At 40.0% G+C, this 22754-nt stretch overlaps 1 protein-coding gene across 4 annotated transcripts in view; it reads right to left on the reverse strand.

Moving 5' to 3' along the window:
• aplp2 (amyloid beta (A4) precursor-like protein 2) overlaps window positions 1-22754 on the reverse strand; it is a 170969-nt gene that overhangs the window by 63310 nt on the left and 84905 nt on the right. For all 4 annotated transcript variants that reach the window (XM_061972409.1, XM_061972410.1, XM_061972407.1 and 1 more), the window contains exons 2-3: window positions 22244-22417; window positions 4409-4538 (exon numbers count right to left, since the gene is read on the reverse strand). In XM_061972409.1, the coding sequence (XP_061828393.1) occupies window positions 4409-4538; window positions 22244-22417 (304 nt within the window). The remainder of the gene's footprint in view (window positions 1-4408; window positions 4539-22243; window positions 22418-22754) is intronic.

Genomic DNA, 22754 nt, shown 5'->3' on the forward strand with positions numbered 1-22754 from the left:
ATAAGTCTATGAGCCTACGTTCCTGGGAACATTACAATATATACATAGTTAAATGTTGTTACCCACATACGAAAAACGAGCAGGCACCTGCTGCATATGCCACAACAGAAGAAAAAAAAAGAAAAGAGATGGACACTTTTACGGAGCGGAGAAGGCCCCCGACGCCTCGCCGGGGTCCGGGACCGAGGCCCCTTCCCCCGAGAGGGCCCCACCGGGAGCCGTAGCTGAGGCGATCCGCGAGAAGGGCCCGACGCACGTCCAGGGTCACCACCGCGCCCACCGCACCGACACCCCGCCTCGTCCGCCTTCGCCGCGGCCGGCGTCACGCGCAGCAGGTAAGCAGCTTACCTGCCCGCGAATGTCTGTGCTGCGTTGGATCAGTCTCCTTTCTTTAACAGGCAAAAGCTTTATAACCTCACTAATGCCTTGCATCGTCTATATTAGATATATAACAACGGGCGGGTGCGGGCGGATGCAGTTCTGATCAAATGTTAGATCGTGTGGATTGCGGATGGTTGACGACTTTCTGATGCGGTTGCGGATGAAATAATTGCCTATCCGCGCATCTCTAATATATATATATATATATATATAAAAATAAGAAATACTTGACTTTCAGTTAATTCTAGCTATATATATATATATATATATATATATATATATATATATATATATATATATATATATATATAAATAAGAAAAATAGTAGAATTTCAGTGTTCATTTATTTACGCATATACACACACATAACACTCATCTACTCATTGTTGAGTTAAGGGTTGAATTGTCCATCATTGTTCTATTCTGCGATGAGGTGGCGACTTGTCCAGGGTGTACGCCGCCTTCCGCCCGATTGTAGCTGAGATAGGCTCCAGCGCCCCCCGCGACCCCAAAGGGAATAAGCGGTAGAAAATGGATGGATGGATGGATGTTCTATTCTCTGTCACTATTTTTCTAACCATGCTGAACACTGATGATGCATTCTGCTTCGTCTCCTTGTTGTGCGCGCAGTTGTGCACTGCACTCTCTAAAAGCCCGAGATGTTATTGTCACATATGCATGTACAGTAGATGGCAGTATTGTCCTGTTTAAGAGTGTCAAAACATTGCTGTTTACAGCAGACAAACTGCTTTACGGACGTGAAAACAGGCTGTCGAAACGTCACTCAGGTCCGCATGAATTTCGGGAGATTTTCGGGAGAAAATTTGTCCCGGGAGGTTTTCGGGAGAGGCGCTGAATTTCGGGAGTCTCCCGGGAAATCCGGGAGGGTTGGCAAGTATGCTACTCATTCAGTTACCAGAACAATAAAATACAGTGATACAACTCCTGTGACTGTAACACCAATAGAATACAATTGGTAGGCTTAGGCTAGCTGCCTTTATATTTCGGAGAGCTTCTGAGAACCGAAAATAAAATTAAACAAATACTGTTATTTCTGGAATTTGATTGCATTGTTATGGTCTTGCTGTGTATTGTTTTGTTGGATTGATTAATAAAAAATAAAAAATGAAAAAAAAATGTTATTAAATAAAAATCAATTTTTTTTAAATGAGAATCGATACTTTCCTCCCAACCCATTATCAGCCATTTTTGGCATATGCCCCGATAACATGTGCCCGGTACCACTAAAACGCGCTGTTGCTTTTACGACCTTGCTGGCCAGGTGATTGATCTTGTTTAATTGGAAGCTGGCTCGCCCCCCATCACACGGCCGTTGGATTAGAGAGGTTCTCTACAATCTAAAACTGGAAAAACTTAGGTTTTCGCTAAAAGGCTCGGCTCAAGCATTTGAAAGCTCATGGAGTCCTTTTTTGCTGTATGTCAACTCTCTTGACCTACAGTGGGGCAAAAAAGTATTTAGTCAGCCACCGATTGTACAAGTTCTCCCACTTAAAATGATGACAGAGGTCTGTAATTTTCGTCATATGTACACTTCAACTGTGAGAGACAGAATGTGAAAAAAAAAATAATCCAGGAATTCACATTGTAGGAATTTTAAAGAATTTATTTGTAAATCATGGTGGAAAATAAGTATTTGGTCACTTCAAGCAAGGAAGATCTCTGGCTCTCACAGACCTGTAATTTCTTCTTTAAGAAGCTCTTCTGTCCTCCACTCGTTACCTGTATTAATGGCACCTGTTTGAACTTGTTATCTGTATAAAAGACACCTGTCCACAGCCTCAAACAGTCAGACTCCAAACTCCACTATGGCCAAGACCAAAGAGCTGTCAAAGGACACTAGGAAAAGAATTGTAGACCTGCACCAGACTGTGAAGAGTGAATCTACAATAGGCAAGCAGCTTGGTGTGAAAAAATCAACTGTGGGAGCAATTATCAGAAAATGGAAGACATACAAGACCACTGATAATCTCCCTTGATCTGGGGCTCCACGCAAGATCTCATCCCGTGGGTTCAAAATGATCATGAGAACGGTGAGCAAAAATCCCAGAACCACACGGGGGGACCTGGTGAATGACCTGCAGAGAGCTGGGACCAAAGTAACAAAGGTTACCATCAGTAACACACTACGCCGACAGGGAATCAAATCCTGCAGTGCCAGACGTGTCCCCCTGCTTAAGCCAGTGCATGTCCAGGCCCGTCTGAAGTTTGCCAGAGAGCACATGGATGATACAGGAGAGGATTGGGAGAATGTCATGTGGTCAGATGAAACCAAAATAGAACTTGTTGGTATAAACTCAACTCGTCGTGTTTGGAGGAAGAAGAATACTGAGTTGCATCCCAAGAACACCATACCTACTGTGAAGCATGGGGGTGGAAACATCATGCTTTGGGGCTGTTTTTCTGCTAAGGGGACAGGCCGACTGATCCGTGTTAAGGAAAGAATGAATGGGGCCATGTATCGTGAGATTTTGAGCCAAAACCTCCTTCCATCAGTGAGAGCTTTGAAGATGAAACGTGGCTGGGTCTTCCAGCATGACAATGATCCCAAACACACCGCCCGGGCAACAAAGGAGTGGCTCCGTAAGAAGCATTTGAAAGTCCTGGAGTGGCCTAGCCAGTCTCCAGACCTCAACCCCATAGAAAATCTGTGGAGGGAGTTGAAAGTCCGTGTTGCTCGGCGACAGCCCCAAAACATCACTGCTCTCGAGAAGATCTGCATGGAGGAATGGGCCAAAATACCAGCTACTGCGTGTGCAAACCTGGTAAAGACCTATAGTAATCGTTTGACCTCTGTAATATAACCTTTGTTGGCAATAACAAAGTATTGAGTTGAATTTTTGTTATTGACCAAATACTTATTTTCCACCATAATTTACAAATAAATTCTTTAAAAATCCTACAATGTGAATTCCTGGATTTTTTTTTTCACATTCTGTCTCTCACAGTTGAAGTGTAACTATGATGAAAATTACAGACCTCTGTCATCATTTTAAGTGGGAGAACTTGCACAATTGGTGGCTGACTAAATACTTTTTTGCCCCACTGTATGCCCAGATGCAGATGAGGAATAATCTCCCTTTTATTTGTTAGTATTATTTTATTCTATTTTTATATTATTATATATTATTATTATTATTATACAATTTTTATTTTATTTTATTATTATATATATTTTTATATATATATAATTATTATTATTTATTTTTTTTCTCCCTCTCTCTCCTTTTCATCCCGTCTGTCTGTCTCTGGCCTCGTATGTGTGTGTGTGTGTGAAAATGTGTCTGTCTTTGTCATCTTACTTGTTATATAATTGTGCCATTTGTCCCTCGTTGGTGGGACCTGAGTGGGGTGGTGTGGGTTTTAAGGGAAAGGGTGTGAATAATTTACTGACTTTAAAATTGTACTGTTTCGACTTGCACTTTTTTCTGTCTATTTGAAAATGCCAATAAAAAAAGTTGAAAAAAAAAAAAAAAAGAATCGATTCTAAATCGCACAACGTGAAAATCGCGATTCGAATTCTAATCGATTTTTTCCCACACCCCTACTGATTAGTGTGTGGGGAACAGTTTGAAAAAGACATGTGCATACACACCATTGGTGTGGAGGAACAAGCTCACAAATAAACAAACAATCCCGCTGACGCACAACAAAACCTCTCAGAAGGTCTTCCCAGACGAGTGCAAGCTGCTGTTTCTGCAACTCCTTGCTGTTTTCCTCGACTGTGTCCCGATACTTTAGTCCAAACAGAGTATGTAAGCCTTCCCTGCTCACTGACCCCGCGTGTCTGCGTGGGTTTATGGCTTTGGTCTGAGCCGGGAAATAAGATTGTACTTTATTGCTTAACAAGCCTGCGCAGCAATAAGAGCGGCAGCCTGCAGGCTTGCAAGTGACACGCAGCTGAGTCACCTCCATCCCGGTGCAATGTTGCCGCCCGGGGCCCCACACGCGTCACGCACTCTCGCACTTTCAACAAAAGCACGCCCAAGGACACCCGCGGCGCTCTTACCCAGGCATTTGTAAGGCACCACGATGTGGGCGTGGCCCTTGCACACCTTCTTCTCCTTCTTGCACCAGTTCTCGATGCGCAGCGGCTGGTTGGCCTCCACCACGTTGGTGATCTGCAGCTCGGGGTACATCTGCACGACAGAAACAGGGACTCAAAACCGGGGGAAGAGGTGCGAGAAGTGGAGCGTCAGTGACGACCTTTACATGCACGAAAACAGTCCCAGCCAATGTTCCCTCTAATTTTTCATGTGTGTGAGCAAACGCAAAAACTCCCTGAGCATTCAGTGGAGCCCATGTGAGCAACATCAGACGTGCACACTGTGGCTCCACCAGCAGCACACCTGTCCCAAACCTGACTAAATAACAAGTTCAATCTCCATCCATCCATCCATTTTCTACCGCTTGTCCCTTTCGGGGTCGCTGGAGCCTATCTCAGCTGCATTCGGGCGGAAGGCGGGGTACACCCTGGACAAGTCCCCACCTCATCGCAGGGCCAACACAGATAGACAGACAACATTCTCTTATTGTTATAATCAAATGACAGCAGTCATTTCCATTTCTAATATAAGTGTTTAGGCCCACTTACAATGACAATAACAAAACATGAACTGTGTACTTGTATTGTTTGTCTGGGTGGAGGTCCATCCATCCATCCATTTTCTACCGCTTATTCCCTTTTTGGGGTCGCGGGGGGCGCTGGAGCCTATCTCAGCTACAATCGGGCGGAAGGCGGGGTACACCCTGGACAAGTCGCCACCTCATCGCAGGGCCAACACAGATAGACAGACAACTTTCACACTCACATTCACACACTAGGGCCAATTTAGTGTTGCCAATCAACTTATCCCCAGGTGCATGTCTTTGGAGGTGGGAGGAAGCCGGAGTACCCGGAGGGAACCCACGCAGTCACGGGGAGAACATGCAAACTCCACACAGAAAGATCCCGAGCCCGGGATCGAACCCAAGACTACTCAGGACCTTCGTATTGTGAGGCAGATGCACTAACCCCTCTTCCACCGTGCTGCCCTGGGTGGAGGTCCTGCTTTGGAAATAACTTGTACCCCTTTCAGACATTGCATTTAATCCCCATTAAAACATTCACATGTTGCACAATGAGATGTAAGCAGGGGATCATGTGTACATTACTGCAACTTCCTGTTCGTAAAAAATATATTTTTATTAGTATTTATTTAATATACTAACAGCATTTCATGATTAATATTTATAAATTAATATTCCTAATAAATGACACTAGAATAAGCACACATTTGATTGGTAAATCATAGTGTAACGACCTGGAATGACACTTTTATGTGCGGTGTTGGAGTTGTCCGACTCTTTGTGTGGCTGTAAACGCATCACTGGCTAAGTGCCATATGTGCATGTGTTGGCGCAAGTGAGAAAGAGCGAGCGACTGCTGTTGATATAACAAAGATGCTTTTGGTCTGGTTTGTACTGCAGAAAATGACCACTTTTGCTAGATATCATTTTTTTTACTAATGTTTTAGTGATGTGTTTATGGCCGACTGTTACGTTCCACGTAGTGGTGGTTTGTTTGTTTTGTGTTTCTTCTTCTATTTGTTTGTACAGGTCACACTCATTCACTGCCTCTGCTGCCAATCAACCGGTTTCTGTTCCCAGCTGCTCCTCGTTTCACCTGTTAATCAGCCAGCCAATCCCGGACCACCATTCATCCTCCCAGCCTGTTTAAAATCACCTGCTCACCACTGGATCAAGGGGGATTCTTTTTCTGACATGCTGTGTGGAACTTTGAGAGACGCTACTTTGTCTTTGGCGCTATTTTGTTTGGTAATCATTTTTGTTAAGCTTTTTGCTACACTTGTGCCACCTGTTTTTTTTGGTTTTTTTGTCTTCATTTTTCTTGACCTTTCAACTTTAGTAAGTATCTGCAGCCTAGTCTTGGGAAGGGTTAGACAGAGGCCTCTATACACTACACACGTAGGATTTGTTTGTGTATAGAGACACCAGGCTTAGTGGTGGCTGTCACCCTTGTATGTTTTGGACCCCCTCTTTGGCTAGAATAGATAGGTAGGTTTTTGGTTTGTGCTAATTAAATAGCTTCAGTTAGTCAGCTTACCTTTTCTTTTCTAGAGGTGTATTTTGGTATGTTTTGTTCATTTCTTTGACAGCACCTGTATTCCCAAGCTAGGCTAGTGTTGTGTCTTGTTGTAACCCCCCCTTGGTTACTTTTCAATAACAGTAGTTTTTGTTTTCAATTCTTGGCTTCGGTGTCTTTTTTACAACTCATTTGGTTTATACACTTTTATGTTGCGTTCCCCTATAATCCCTAGACGCTGAGCCATCAGGGAACGTAACACAGACAATAAAGAGTTTTGCTCAGTAAAGTGATGGATGGAATTCATGTCCTCAAAGCGTCTCGACAGACGTTACAACATTTGAACAATGATGGCGAAAACTGTTTTCTCTGTCGTGTCCGTGTGTCGAAAATTGTTATGCGCTTATTTTTTTATTTGATTTTGTGCGCAGCATAGATTTGCCGTGCGCAGAGGACGCTTGAGCAGTGCGCAATTGCACATGCGCGCACCTTAGAGGGAACGTTGGTCCCAGCCTCCAAATAGTTTCCCTATTTTCCCCACACTTCAACACTGTAAACAAATATGGAGATTTTAGCGACTGAGTTGCCAGAAGCTTACCGTAAAATTGATGGTAGTTTTTGTATCGGATTACTGTGTATGGAAAAACGATAGCGCTGGTATTTTTAAGGTAAATGTTAGAATAATTGTTTGTAAGTTATCACAAAAAAAATTGTGTTGAAATGAGTTCCAGGCAAGGAGACAAAAGGCTGTCTTTGAAACCTATCAAGAGTAAGACTCGTAAAACACCACTATGTAGGGGGGGGGTGGGGGGGGGGGGGGGCAAGATGAAGGTGTTGCTGTGTTCTTTCATGTATGGTAATCAACAGAAGGATGTTGTTCTGGCCCAAGGACTTCAGAGCGGAGAGATGACAGGATCTGCCCAATTTCCAGACGACCTCTTTTGGAGTATTTTACAAACTCTTTTTGAACTATTTTTATGGAACTCTTTTTGAACTATTTTACAAACTCTTTTTGAACTGACCTTTCCTGTGAATTGTTTACGACCTTTTCTGTTAACTTTTTGCGACCTTTGTCCTTTGGAAACAGCCGTGGCCATGTGGTCGGGGAGGGTCCAAAACAAAAGAAGGAGGCATGCAATCTTTTGGCAGAGCGTGCTAAGATACTGAGGGTACAGTATAAAGACGACTCTCCTCAATATTGAGTCTAAATTTAATTCTGTCTCTGTTTGATTCTTTGCTTCTTGTCTTGTTTAATAGATGTCATCAGTGTTTGAACCTCACAGTAAATTTCAGGAACATACAGGGGATTCCCAAGGAAAACATGAGGGTTCATACGCTGCAACATTGTACGTGGCAAAACTGTACTCTTTATTCTTTATACAGTCTTTATTTTATATTTCTACAGTAAAATACTGGCGAGTGAGCTGCCAGTATTTTCCTGTAAAATACATGAATTGTTTTTTTCAGTGTATGTGAAATATCTCAAACCTCTTTTTTTGAACGGGTGCCCCCGAAACACTAGGGGGCGACTGCAGGTGGTTTAGCAGCGTGGACATGTTTCCCAATGAGGACACAGATGCAACATGCTAATAGCAACATTTTTGGCAATGTATTATTTGGTATAATAATTATATTGAAACTTTTTCAAAAGGAGGTCAGAAAAGCTCCTTTCGTCTTAAGACGAAAATGTCGTAACAAGAAATGTTATAACACGAAAATGTCCTAACACGAAATGTCATGACAAGAAAATGTCACGAGACGAAAATGTCCTAACACGAAATGTCATAACACGAAAATGTCGTAACACGAAATATTACACAAAAATGTCATGAGACGTAAATGTCGTATCATGAAATGTCTTAACACAAAAAGGTCGTTACAAAAAATGTAACACGAAAATGTCGTAACACCAAATATTACACGAAAATGTAATGAGACAAAAATGCCGTACTATGAAAAGTCTTAACATGAAAATGTCATTACAAGAAATGTTATAACACGAAAATGTCATAACACGCAACGTCATGACACAAAATGTCACGAGACGAAAATGTCCTAACACGAAATGTCATAACACGAAAATGTCCTAACGTGAAAATGCTGTAACACGAAATGTCATAACACGAAAATGTCGTAGCACGAACTATTACACAAAAATGTCATGAGACGAAAATGTCCCAACACAAAAATGTCATGAGGCAAAAATGTCGTACCATGAAATGTCTTAACACAAATGTTATAACACGAAGATGTCGCAACACGAAATGTCATGACACGAGAATGTCACGAGACGAAAATGTCTTAACACACAAATGTCACGAGACGAAAATGTCTTAACACACAAATGTCACGAGACGAAAATGTCCAAACACGAAATGTCATTACACGAAAATGTCATAACACGAAATATTACACGAAAATGTCGTTACAAGAAATGTTATAACACGAGAATGTCGTAAAACGAAATGTCATGACACGAAAATGTCACCAGATGAAAATGTCCTAACACGAAATGTCATAACAAAAAATGTCATAACACGAAATGTCAATACATGAAAATGTCAAGAGACAAAAATGTCGTAAGATGAAATATCTTAACACGAAAATTTCGTTACAAGAAATGTTATAACAAGAAAATTCCGTTTCAAGAAATGTTATAACACGAAAATGTCGCAAAACGAAATGTCATGACACGAGAATGTCACGAGACGAAAATGTCTTAAAACACAAATGTCACGAGACGAAAATGTCCTAACACGAAATGTCATTACACGAAAATGTCATAACACGAAATAATACACGAAAATGTCGTTACAAGAAATGTTATAACACGAAAATGTCGTAAAACGAAATGTCATGACACAAAAATGTCACGAGATGAAAATGTCCTAACACGAAATGTCATAACAAAAAAATGTCATAACACGAAATGTCAATACATGAAAATGTCATGAGACAAAAATGTCGTAAGATGAAATATCTTAACACGAAAATTTTGTTACAATAAATGTTATAACACGAAAATTCCGTTTCAAGAAATGTTATAACACGAAAATGCCGTAACACAAACTGTCATGACACGAAAATGTCAAGAGATGAAAATGTCGTAACACAAAAATGTGACGAGACGAAAATGTCCTAACACGAAATGTCATAACACGAAAATGTCGTAACACGAAATATTACACAAAAATGTCGTTACAAGAAATGTTATAAAACGAAAATGTCGTAAAACGAAATGTCATGAGACGAAAATGTCACAAGATGAAAATGTCCTAACACGTAATGTCATAACACGAAAATGTCGTAACACAAAATATTACTCGAAAATGTCAATCAAAGAAAATGTCATACCATAGAATGTCTTAACACGAAAACGTCGTAACAAGAAATGTTGCAACACAAAAATGTCGTAACACGAAATGTCATTTCAGTTTTTAAGTTGCTATGTCTTCTTATTCTCTGGCAGACTAGTTGTACATGAAGTGTGTTGTTGTTGGAGCAAACATGCAAGCATGTCTGTGTTTTGGTTATTTTCACTTGGCTGTTTGGTCAGTGAGGGGTGCTGTGGGTACACTGTTTGATTAATTGGGGGAGTATAAAATGGAATGTCTGTATGTTGTATTTTCAACCTTTGGAATTTTTACAGAAGGAAAATGAAAAGTGAGTTTTTAATCCTGAAGCATGTCTGGAGAGCCATTATTGACTTGGCGTCAGGAAGCTTCCAGGTAGCAAGTAGCGTCATTTCAGGACATAACACGCGTTAACATGCGGACCAACAAGCTAGATTCACAGACAGTCCCATGAGTATGTGTTATTGAGCGCGGGCGAGCAGGTAGCGCCATGTTTATTATTCATTGTGCTCGTAAAACAACCTTGTCATGTCGGCGGGATGACAAAAATGCAGCGTGACTGTGCACAAATCAGCCTTTTATTGGCATCTACAAAATGTCACAGCAAGACACACTTCAGTGCGGCAAACACAGCTCGCCACTTCTTCTTCTCTGGTCTGACTCACACTATAGCAGGCAAATGCCACTGCCCCCTATAGACCAACCCCTGGATTACAGCTCACAACCATGCACAATAGACGCGTAATCTGTATTAATAAAAAATGCCTTTGACAAAATGTTCGGTCATTTTTTTTTTTCTTTTTTGTGGGAAGAAGGCGGAGGCAAGGTTGGTTGCATGAACAAAGGCACTCGCTCTCTGGTTACCGAGCAACACAGGAAGTGATCGCTGACACGCTGACAGCCAATCAGGTGACGGTATCAACTATCACGTTTGGTTGCGCCATCTCGTTGTCTTGCGGTTGATTTCTTTGCATGGAGTGAGAAGAGAAAGTGAAAATGAGTGCTGCGGAGAGCGAAGAAATTGTGGATAAAGGTTTTTTGGGGGGGATCTTTTTTTAAAAAAAACAATAATTTACACACCAATTTGGTCTGTAAATGATGCAAGGCGCTCGTCCCCACCAAGACCGCTAATACCACACGCGCTCACCCTTTAGAGCACTGCTGTAACTTCCTGCCACTAAACCTGCAGAAAATTGTTTTTCTCTATTTTTACATTTTCACACTTTGCACTATTTTCTTACACTTTATGAAGCATTTCCTACATATTCCTTATTTTTGCACCTTCATTTTAAGAGATTATTTTTAAGTGTTTATTGTGATTTTACTATTTTGTTTACATTGTTTGAGTGTTGACATTTCCTTTCCTTTCTGCCTTGGTAGCTGAGGGATTATTATCAGAGTAAGGTTACATTTTACCGTAAATTCTACTTTTTTTCCTACGCTTTGAACCCTGCGGCTTGTAAAACGGTGCGGCTAATTTAGGGATTTTTCTTCACTGGTGGCCATAACGAAAATAGTTTAAAAAAACATTAAAAAAAACAAGCAGAAGAGAAATTTACTTCATACTGGGAAAATTGGGTCAACTATGTCACGCCCCATAAACCTGACTTTAATTTTTCGAATTAGTGATTGTATTGCCATAAAAAAAAATAAAAAAAAGGGGGATTACTCCCTACAAGTGTATATGTATGTATGTATGTATGTATATGTATTTATATATATATGTATGTGTGGGTATATATATATATATATATATATACATATATATATATATATATATATATATATATATATGGGTATCTGTTTATATTTTATTTTATTTCTGATTACTATTATTATTAATGTATTATATATTTTTTTCTTTTCTTTTCTTTTTTTTCCTCTTTCTTTCTTTGTTTATTTAATTGATGTATTTGTAGATAATACTTTGGTTTTTTTGTTGTTTCTTTCTTTTTTGGGGGGGTGGGTGATTGGTATGGGTGGGATATAAACAAAAATATTTTGACATTTAGGGCAGACAATAGATATATGATTGATGTGAATATGATGTAATGGATAGGAAAGTCTGATGCTAAATGTCAATAAAAATAAAATGAAAAAACAAAAAAACAAACAAGCAAAGACACTGAAAAGGTGTTTTATTGTTTGTGCTATGACGCCATCTTTTGGACGAGTTCACTCACTGCAAGTGGCCTTCTGTTTAGACTGAGCTTTCAACCGGATGTAAAAGTGCGGTTCCGTCTTCGAGCCGTCCGTAGCATTTCTACTCGCATGGATTCGTCATCCATCACACCAAGCAGCGTTTGTAAGTTTTACAATATAACTAAAACAATTCTTACTTACTAAACCGTCCCATGTGTGATAGCTGTAGGAGTGTTTTCATGCATATTTGTACGTGCTATTTTGATCTAATCAAGCATTAGCATTAGCTATTATGGTTAACACGCTTTCAAGTGTCTGTGTTAGTATTATTAACTTACAATGACATTCTTTTTCATGCAGAACGGCCCCAGGCCTATGAACATGAACACTACATCAACACACCCAAGACAATGGGCACATACACACACACACATCCTCCCCCACCCCACGCCTTCACCACCGCTTGATTCCCCTTCGGGATGATGGGCGGCTGGCAGCGCTTCATAGCAGCAGTCGACCTCCAGGGCCCCAACTCCCCCACCCTGTGTTGCGAGTTGTCGTGATTAAATGTAACATGTTTATGTGTGCATGGCATGGAGGTTTTTTCCCCACTCCAGACTAGGCCCCCTTAGGAGCCCAGTCTAGATTGTAATTTTTTTACTCATCTTCTTCCCCAGCGTTTTACCCTTTTCCCACCTTTTACGGGGCGCCTCGTGGCGACCCATCAGCGTTCCTGTTCTGTAACCCTGTACACTGTTTGTTTGTCTAATCTTGAACGGGTTTGTGCTGAAAACAAAGTTTCGTTGTACTTGTTGCAATGACAATAAAGACCTATCCCATCCTTTTTGTATTGTTTAAGTTTTGTAAATTCGCCAAAACATCACTGTGGAGTTTTTGAGTCTGTTTAGCTGATTGGAGAGCTAGCTTGTGCAGCTAGTGGGTCCATGTCATTGACTTCTGTTTTGTTTGACCAGCCGTTTTACTGCCGTGTTACATACACCGTTTGGAAACAATAAAGGAATGTAAATAAACATTTACAAAATATTTAGGTGTAAATAACTAATTTCACAACGTATATATATATATATATATATATATATATATATATATATATATATATATATATATATATATATATATATATGCGGCTTGTAGTCAGGTGCGGCTAATATATGGAAACATTTATTTTTCTTCTAAAATTTATGGGTGTGGCCTATATACCGGTGCGCTCTATAGTACAAGAAATACATATTTTTCTCTTGGTCCTTTTTTTTCTTTCAAAAAGTCATACAAAATTTTCTATTTTTATAATATAAAACACTTATATTGTGATACAGTTTTCAGTAGAGATGTCCGATAATGGCTTTTTTGCCGATATCCGATATTCCGATATTGTCCAACTCTTAATCACCGATTCCGATATCAACCGATACCGATATATACAGTCGTGGAATTAACACATTATTATGCCTAATTTTGTTGTGATGCCCCGCTGGATGCATTAAACAATGTAACAAGGTTTTCCAAAATAAATCAACTCAAGTTATGGAAAAAAATGCCAACATGGCACTGCCATATTTATTATTGAAGTCACAAAGTGCATTATTTTTATTTTAACATGCCTCAAAACAGCAGCTTGGAATTTGGGACATGCTCTCCCTGAGAGAGCATGAGGAGGTTGAGGTGGGCGGGGTTGGGGGAACCGGGGTTGAGGTGGGGAGTTAGGGGGTAGCGGGGGGTGTATATTGTAGTGTCCCGGAAGAGTTATTGCTGCAAGGGGTTCTGGGTATTTGTTCTGTTGCGTTTGTGTTGTGTTACGGTGCGGATGTTCTCCCAAAATGTGTTTGTTATTCTTGTTTGGTGTGGGTTCACAGTGTGGCGCATATTTGTAACAGTGTTAAAGTTGTTTATACGGCCACCCTCAGTGTGACCTGTATGGCTGTTGACCAAGAATGCCTTGCATTCACTTGTGTGTGTGAAAAGCCGTAGATATTATGTGATTGGGCCGGCACGCAAAGGCAGTGCCTTTAAGGTTTATTGGCGCTATGTACTTCTCCCTACGTCCGTGTACACAGCGACGTTTTAAAAAGTCATACATTTTACTTTTTGAAACCGATACCGATAATTTCCGATATTACATTTTAAAGTATTTATCGGCTGATAATATCGGCAGTCCGATATTATCGGACATTTCTAATATATATATATATATATATCTGCGGTAGGGATGTCCTGATCCGATATTTGGATCGGATCGGCTGCCAATATTTGCCAAAAATTGCGTATCGGCAAGGTATGGGAAAATGCCGATCCAGATCCAGTTTAAAAAAAACTCCGGTCCGTGTTTTCCAACGCACCAATTTAAATAATACATTCCACTTTTCTGCTGCTCCCTAATTTCCGTTCCGCATTTTCCAGCACACCTTCAACACATCCACAGGTCTGTGGATTCTCACGCAGTTGCTTTTAGCTGCTGGCATTACACGACAGGCTCTTCTCATTCTTTCCTGTGTCTCCCTCTCACAGACAGCAAGTGCACCTTCTTACACACGTCACATACTGTCACGTCATACGTCATATACGTATACGTCCTCCCCGAGCAGAGAGGTAGCAGCATGGCTAACGTTAGCTGTGATGCTAGCGCAGCCGTGCGAGCAACCTTCCCTCCAAGGTGCGCGCCTGTGCAATTGCGCACTGCTCAAGCGTCCTCTGCGCACGGCAAATCTATGCCACGCACAAAATCAAATAAAAAAATAAGCGCATAACAATTTTCGACACACGGACACGACAGATAAAACAGTTTTCGTCATCATTGTTCAAATATCATAACGTCTGTCGAGACGCTTTTCTCCATTCGGTGCCACACGTCCACACCATCAAAATGCCGAGGCAAACATTTCCACATCAACACCGTATGAAAAAATTAGTGATTTTTTTAGTTGTGATTTCCTTCTCTGCATGAAAGTTTAAAAGTAGCATATATTAATGCAGTATGAAGAAGAATGTTTTAATGTAGACATGCAAGCCTTGAAAGAAAATTTTGAAAATCAAGACTACATTTCCTGCAAATGGGTGCATTTCTACCCTATATTTTAACTTTAGATTTATTCTCATATCAAACTCTTTTGGCTGTCTTTTTGACACTTACATCCGGCGCCCCCCCTCCACACCCTGGATTATAAATAATGTAAATAATTCAAAGTGATTATCTTGTGTGATGACTGTATTATGATGATAGTATATATCTGATAGTATATATCTGTATCATGAATCAATTTAAGTGGACCCCGACTTAAACAAGTTGAAAAACTTATTGGGGTGTTACCATTTAGTGGTAAATTGTACGGAATATGTACTTCACTGTGCAACCTACTAATAAAAGTCTCAATCAATCAATCAAAACACATAGAATCATCATACTGCTGTGATTATATGCATCAAGTGTTCATTCAAGGCTAAGGCAAAATATTGAGATATATATTGTGTATCGCAATATGGCCTTAAAATATCTCAATATTAAAAAAAAAGGCCATATCGCCCAGCCCTAGTTCAATGATGCCATTTCTGTTGGTCATGTATAATTTTGTCTATTTTGTGTTTATCCTTGAATAAACAGGTCAGTTTCTTGTTACCAACCATTGTGTATTATTCAAACTCCCCTAATTCAGCTGGCTAGTTGTTATCAAGAGTACTAAAACCCTTTTCAACATGATTCTGACAACTAAGTAGGCTAAATAACTTTAAACTTTAATACATGCTCGGATAGGCCAGTATTGGTCAGTATCGGTATCGGTCAGTATCGGATCGGAAATGCAAAAACAATATCGGTATCGGATCGGAAGTGCAAAAACCTGGATCGGGACATCCCTAATCTGCGGTTTATAGTCAGGTGTGGATAATATATGGAAAAATATGTTTTTCTTCTGCGCTCTATAGTACAAGAAATATATATTTTTCTCTCGGTCATTTCGCCCCCCCCCCAAAAAGTCATAAAAAATGGTCTATTTTTATAATCTAAAACACTTATATTGTGATACAGTTTTCAGCCATATGGCCTAGCCCTAATGCCGTCACTCCGATATTGTACGAAAACACAATAATCTAAATGAGTATAATAACTCATCTATTATAGCCATTCTCCTTTGATCGCTCATGTCAGCCAGTCCACGGAGCGTCGACAAGAGCGTTCCATTGTACTCCAATAAAGTATAGGAATTAAATGCAGCAAAATGTAAATGCGTCGAGTGGATTAACTCGATTGTTGCCTTCCTCCCCCGCAGATGCCAGAAAAAGAGCGGTGGCTTTTGACGCTCTCGCCCTGAAATGTCATCAAAAGGCGCAGCTTGGAAGTGATTCATTTCTCCAGCGCAGCTGCATAATAACATAAAAGCCTGACAGTGAAAGCGACAGGGTGAGGATATATATCGCGAGGAAATCCGCATCACGAACGCGACAAAAGAGTCAAGGATGGCGAATAGAAATGTCATGAAAAAGCTCGCTAGGTTGTCAATGACAAATCAGCCTGAAAAAGAAACTATTAATATTTCAAGCAGATACTAAATGTTCATTTCGTTCATTTATACTCAACAGCCACTTCAGGGGAGTCACTAGCTTTTAAGGACAGGGGGGGCTTAGCCCCCAGGAGAGCGAACGTAGCGCACAAGCACAAAACTTCACAAATGGCTAACAAAGACTTCGATATTATTCATTTTTATTATTATTTTAAAAATGCACGGGACGAAATGAAATGCTCCCCGGGACGATGGCTTTTAACCATTTTTCCTCTTTTTCTTTTTATGTATTTATTCATTTTACATTTTATATTAAATGTCTTGGTTTTTCCTCCCTCTAAAATCCTATGAAATGTTTAACAAGCCATCCTATAATAATAATACAACAGCTATTAATATAACAATACAATAAAACAAATCTATTTAATTATGTTTTTTTCATTATTTTAACATTAGGCTAATATATATTACTTTATATAGATTCTACAAGAGTGATGTGGGCGTTTTCTATATGAACAAGTCCAAGGACCGCAAGGAAGGTCGCAGAGAAAATGCGGACTGGATTTTGAGTGATGTGGGCATTTTCTATATGAACAAGTGGAATGGATTGGATACCGACACACTAAAGGGGCTCTCTACCTTAAAGTACCAATGATTGTCACACACACACTAGGTGTGGTGAAATTTGTCCTCTGTATTTGACCCATCCCCTTGTTCACCCCCTGGGAGGTGAGGGGAGCAGTAGGCAGCAGCGGTGCCGCGGCCGGGAATCATTTTTGGTGATTTACGCTATAAAGTGAGGGGAAACTGAGTGAATAATGACAGTTTATATGATTATTTATTTAAACTCATATTCGGGCCACTTTATAATGAATATGTCGGCATGTATTTGTAAAAAATAAATAAATAAATAAATATATATATATATATATATAACACCAAATTATTTAGGGGGGCTTAAGAATATTTTAGGGGGGCTTGAGCCCCCCTAAAATAGGCCTAACAACACCAATGAGCCACTTCATTACAAAACGGAATAAATTAATGAAAAGTCCGCTTTTACACTAATAATAATGCTCTAATAATCACGAGGAGGTACTACTGGTACTGAAACACCTCTGTGTGATAATACAACAATTTATTTATCTATCTTGTCTTTTAACAAAGAAACAAGGAAGTCACAATCTTCGTTCAATGAATGTTCTGCAATTTGTCGTCCCCAAAGTAAGAACTGAACTGGGCAAGAAAGCATTTAGGTTTTCAGCACCGAAGGCTTGGAATAACCTACAATCCAATCTTCAACTTCAAACCCTTGTTACATTAAATGAGTTTAAAGCTTCTGTGAAAGGACTGCAGTCTACCTTGTCTGTATGCACATGTGTCATGTGAGCAAGTTTTAATGTTGTACACATTGGCGTTGTTAGGCCTATTTTAGGGGGGCTCAAGCCCCCCTAAAATGTTCTTAAGCCCCCCTAAATAATTTGGTGTTATATATATATATATATTTTTTTTTTTTTTTTTTTAACAAATACATGCCAACATATTCATTATAAAGTGGCCCGAATATGAGTTTAAATAAATTAATCATATAACCTGTCATTATTCACTCAGTTTCCCCTCACTTCATAGCGTAAATCACCAAAAAGTATTCCTGGGCGCGGCACCGCTGCTGCCCACTGCTCCCCTCACCTCCCAGGGGGTGAACAAAGGGATGGGTCAAATGCAGAGGACACATTTCACCACACCTAGTGTGTGTGTGTGTGTGACAATCATTGGTACTTTAAGGTAGAGAGCCCCTTTAGTGTGTCGGTATCCAATCCATTCCACTTGTTCATATAGAAAATGCCCACATCCCTCAAAATCCAGTCCGCATTTTCTCTGCGACCTTGCCTGCGGTCCTTGGACTTGTTCATATAGAAAATGCCCACATCACTCTTGTAGAATCTATATAAAGTAATATACATTAGTCTGTTAAAACAATGAAAAAAACATTAAATATATTTGTTTTATTGTATTGTTACATTAATAGCTGTTGTATTGTTATAGAATGGCTTGTTAAACATTTCATAGGATTTTCAGAGGGAGGAAAAACCAAGACATTTAATATAAAATGTCAAATTAATAAATACATTAAAAGAAAAAGAAAAAAAATGGTTAAAAGCCATCGTCCCGGGGAGCATTTCATTTCGTCCCGTGCATTTTTTAAATAATACTAATAACAATTAATCATTTCTAAGTCTTTGTTAGCCGTTTGTGTAGTTTTGTGCTCGTGCGCTACGTTCGCTCGCGTCCTGTGCATCTCCTGGGGGCTAAGCCCCCCCTGTCCTTACAAGCTAGTGACGCCCCTGGTTGTACATTTGATGTTTTATGTGTTGTTTTTAATTAAGTTTACTTTATTGTCAACATTTAATTTTTATCGTTAAAAATGCTTTTACCTACGAAAGATTATTGCCAGAGTCCTTGTTTCAGCTGTCTACAACAATGGAATACCCTGCTGGCAACTTCCCCTACTAGCTTTAGGCATGCAGCTAAAAGGGGCATGACGTATTTCGTTAAATCTTTGGGTTATGCTATGCTAATTAGCATGGACTGATCACATGATTCTGCCATTTATAGGGGAACATTATCACCAGACCTATGTAAGCGTCAATATATACCTTGATGTTGCAGAAAAAAGACCATATATTTTTTTAACCAATTTCCGAACTCTAAATGGGTGAATTTTGGTGAATTAAACGCCTTTCTAATATTCGCTCTCGGAGCGATGACGTCACAACGTGACGTCACATCGGGAAGCAATCCGCCATTTTCTCAAACACCGAGTCAAATCAGCTCTGTTATTTTCCGTTTTTTCGACTGTTTTCCGTACCTTGGAGACATCATGCCTCGTCGGTGTGTTGTCGGAGGGTGTAACAACACCAACAGGGACGGATTCAAGTTGCACCAGTGGCCCAAAGTTGCGAAAGTGGCAAGAAATTAGACGTTTGTTCCGCACACTTTACCGACGAAAGCTATGCTACGACAGAGATGGCAAGAATGTGTGGATATCCTGCGACACTCAAAGCAGATGCATTTCCAACGATAAAGTCAAAGAAATCTGCCGCCAGACCCCCATTGAATCTGCCAGATTGTGTGAGTAATTCAGGGACAAAGGACCTCGGTAGCACGGCAAGCAATGGCGGCAGTTTGTTCCCGCAGACGAGCAAGCTAAACCCCCTGGATGTCTTGGCTCACATCAACTCCAAAACTGGACAGATAAGCTTTCAGGAAAAGAGGGTATGTCTACAGAATATATTAATTGATGAAAATTGGGCTGTCTGCACTCTCAAAGTGCATGTTGTTGCCAAATGTATTTCATATGCTGTAAACCTAGTTCATAGTTGTTAGTTTCCTTTAATGCCAAACAAACACATACCAATAGTTGGTTAGAAGGCGATCGCCGAATTCGTCCTCGCTTTCTCCCGTGTCGCTGGCTGTCGTGTCGTTTTCGTCGGTTTCGCTTGCATACGGTTCAAACCGATATGGCTCAATAGCTTCAGTTTCTTCTTCAATTTTGTTTTCGCTACCTGCCTCCACACTACAACCATCCGTTTCAATACATGCGTAATCTGTTGAATCGCTTAAGCCGCTGAAATCCGAGTCTGAATCCGAGCTAATGTCGCTATAGCTTGCTGTTCTATCCGCCATGTTTGTTTGTGTTGGCTTCACTGTGTGACGTCACAGGAAAATGGACGGGTGTTTATAACGATGGTTAAAATCAGGCACTTTTAAGCTTTTTTTTTTAGGGATATTGCGTGATGGGTAAAATTTTGAAAAAAACTTCGAAAAATATAATAATCCACTGGGAACTGATTTTTAATGGTTTTAACCATTCTGAAATTGTGATAATGTTCCCCTTTAAAGCTTGTATACTTTCATAAAATGACAAAATACTAGGGATGTCCGATAATGGCTTTTTGCCGATATCCGATATTCCGATATTGTCCAACTCTTTAATTACAAATACCGATATCAACCGATACCGATATCAACCGATATATACAGTCGTGGAATTAACACATTATTATGCCTAATTTGGACAACCAGGTATGGTGAAGATAAGGTACTTTAAAAAAAAAAATTATAAAATAAAATAAGATAAATAAATTAAAAACATTTTCTTGAATAAAAAAAGAAAGTAAAACAATATAAAAACAGTTACATAGAAACTAGTAATGAATGAAAATGAGTAAAATTAAGTGTTAAAGGTTAGTACTATTAGTGGACCAGCAGCACGCACAATCATGTGTGCTTACAGACTGTATCCCTTGCAGACTGTATTGATATATATTGATATATAATGTAGGAACCACAATATTAATAACAGAAAGAAACAGCCCTTTTGTGTGAATGAGTGTAAATGGGGGAGGGAGGTTTTTTGGGTTGGTGCACTAATTGTAAGTGTATTTTGTGTTTTTTTATGTTGATTTAATAAAAAAAATAAAAAATAAAAAAAACGATACCGATAATTTCCGATATTACATTTTAACGCATTTATCGGCCGATAATATCGGCAGGCCAATATTATCGGACATCTCTACAAAATACTAGTACAAATGTTGTTGTTTTTTTGGTTATTGAATGTGTTTTAGGGGAAGAAAATGTGATTTTAGCATGAAAAATGTTGTGCTATGTTCAGTCTGTTGATCTGTGTCAGCGTGGTTTACTTTTGCACAGATCCCCCCCGAACAAGTGAAATTAAGTTATTAAAATGGGTCTTAGATCAGTGTTTTTCAACCTTTTTTGAGCCAAGGCACATTTTTTTGCGTTGAAAAAATGCGGAGGCACACCACCAGCAGAAATCATTAAAAAACAAAACTCAGTTGACAGTAAAAAGTCGTTGTCGCAATTGTTGGATATGACTTTAAAGCATAACCAAGCATGCATCACTACAGCTCTTGTCTCAAAGTAGGTGTACTGTCACCACCTGTCACATCACACCCTGACTTATTTTGCTGTTTTCCTGTGTGTAGTGTTTAACTTCTTGTCTTGTGCTCCTATTTTGATGTTTTTTTCTCTTTTTTTGGTATTTTCCTGTAGCAGTTTCATGTCTTCCTTTGAGCGATATTTCCCGCATCTACTTTGTTTTTATCCTTCTTCGTGGGGACATTGTCGATTGTCATGTCATGTTCGGATGTACATTGTGGACGCCGTCTTTGCTCCACAGTAAGTCTTTGCTGTCGTCCAGCATTCTGTTTTTGTTTACTTTGTAGCCAGTTCAGTTTTAGTTTAGTTCTGCATAACCTTCCCTAAGCTTCAATGCCTTTTCTTAGGGGCACTCACCTTTTGTTTATGTTTGGTTTAAGCGTTAGACACCTTTTTACCTGCACACTGCCTCCCGCTGTTTCTGACATCTACAAAGCAATTGGCTACCGGCTGCCACCTACTGATATGGAAGAGTATTACACGGTTACTCTGCCGAGCTCTAAACAGCACCGACAATCAACAACAACAACACATAATTTGCAGACTATAATTACTGGTTTACAAAAAATATTTTTTACCCAAAATAGGTGAAATTAGATAACCCCCCACGGCACACCAGACTGTATCTCACGGCACACTATCAATCAAACAATTCCTTTTACACCTAGTGGTTGAAAAACACTGTCTGAGATGATGCGTAGGGTGCAGTTCCAGTGAATCCCCACAGGAGCGGCGCTGTACTGGCCCAATTTCGGGTGAAGACGAGGCGTTTTCAAGGGGTGACTCACCTCCTGGCAGTACTGCAGCACGCCTTCCTTGGTTCCCACGCAGCTCTTGGTGCCGGACGGGTCGGGCTCCCAGCGGCCGGTCTGAATGTTGACGTGCATGTTGAGCTTGCCGCAGAACATGGCCACCTGCGGCTCGGCCACGGCGAACCCCGTGCCCGCGTTGGCCGCCAGCGCCTGAGAGGGGAAACAAAACGTGTTAAATGTAGGCGGAAGCTGGCCTTCTTTGTCATTGCCAATAATGACCAATAATGAAACACCTGCGCTGTTCGTTTGTTCGAAAACATTTGTGTTTGTGCTGTTAAGACAGGAGTGTACTAACTGAACTGGACTGTACCAAAAAATGTCGGAGGAAGATATTTACATATATCCGAATTTAAGTTGTACTTCTTTTATTTCATAGTCATATTTGAAAACAGCTCGTGTTTTCCATTTCTTCTCTTGCTGCTTTGTCTGCAAGTAAACTGTGTGTGTTAACCTTGAGGCTTTGGAATGTGTTTTGATTAGCATGTAT

Source organism: Nerophis lumbriciformis, linkage group LG17 (genome assembly GCF_033978685.3).
Source record: "Nerophis lumbriciformis linkage group LG17, RoL_Nlum_v2.1, whole genome shotgun sequence".
In the NCBI taxonomy this organism is placed as follows: Eukaryota; Metazoa; Chordata; class Actinopteri; order Syngnathiformes; family Syngnathidae; genus Nerophis; species Nerophis lumbriciformis.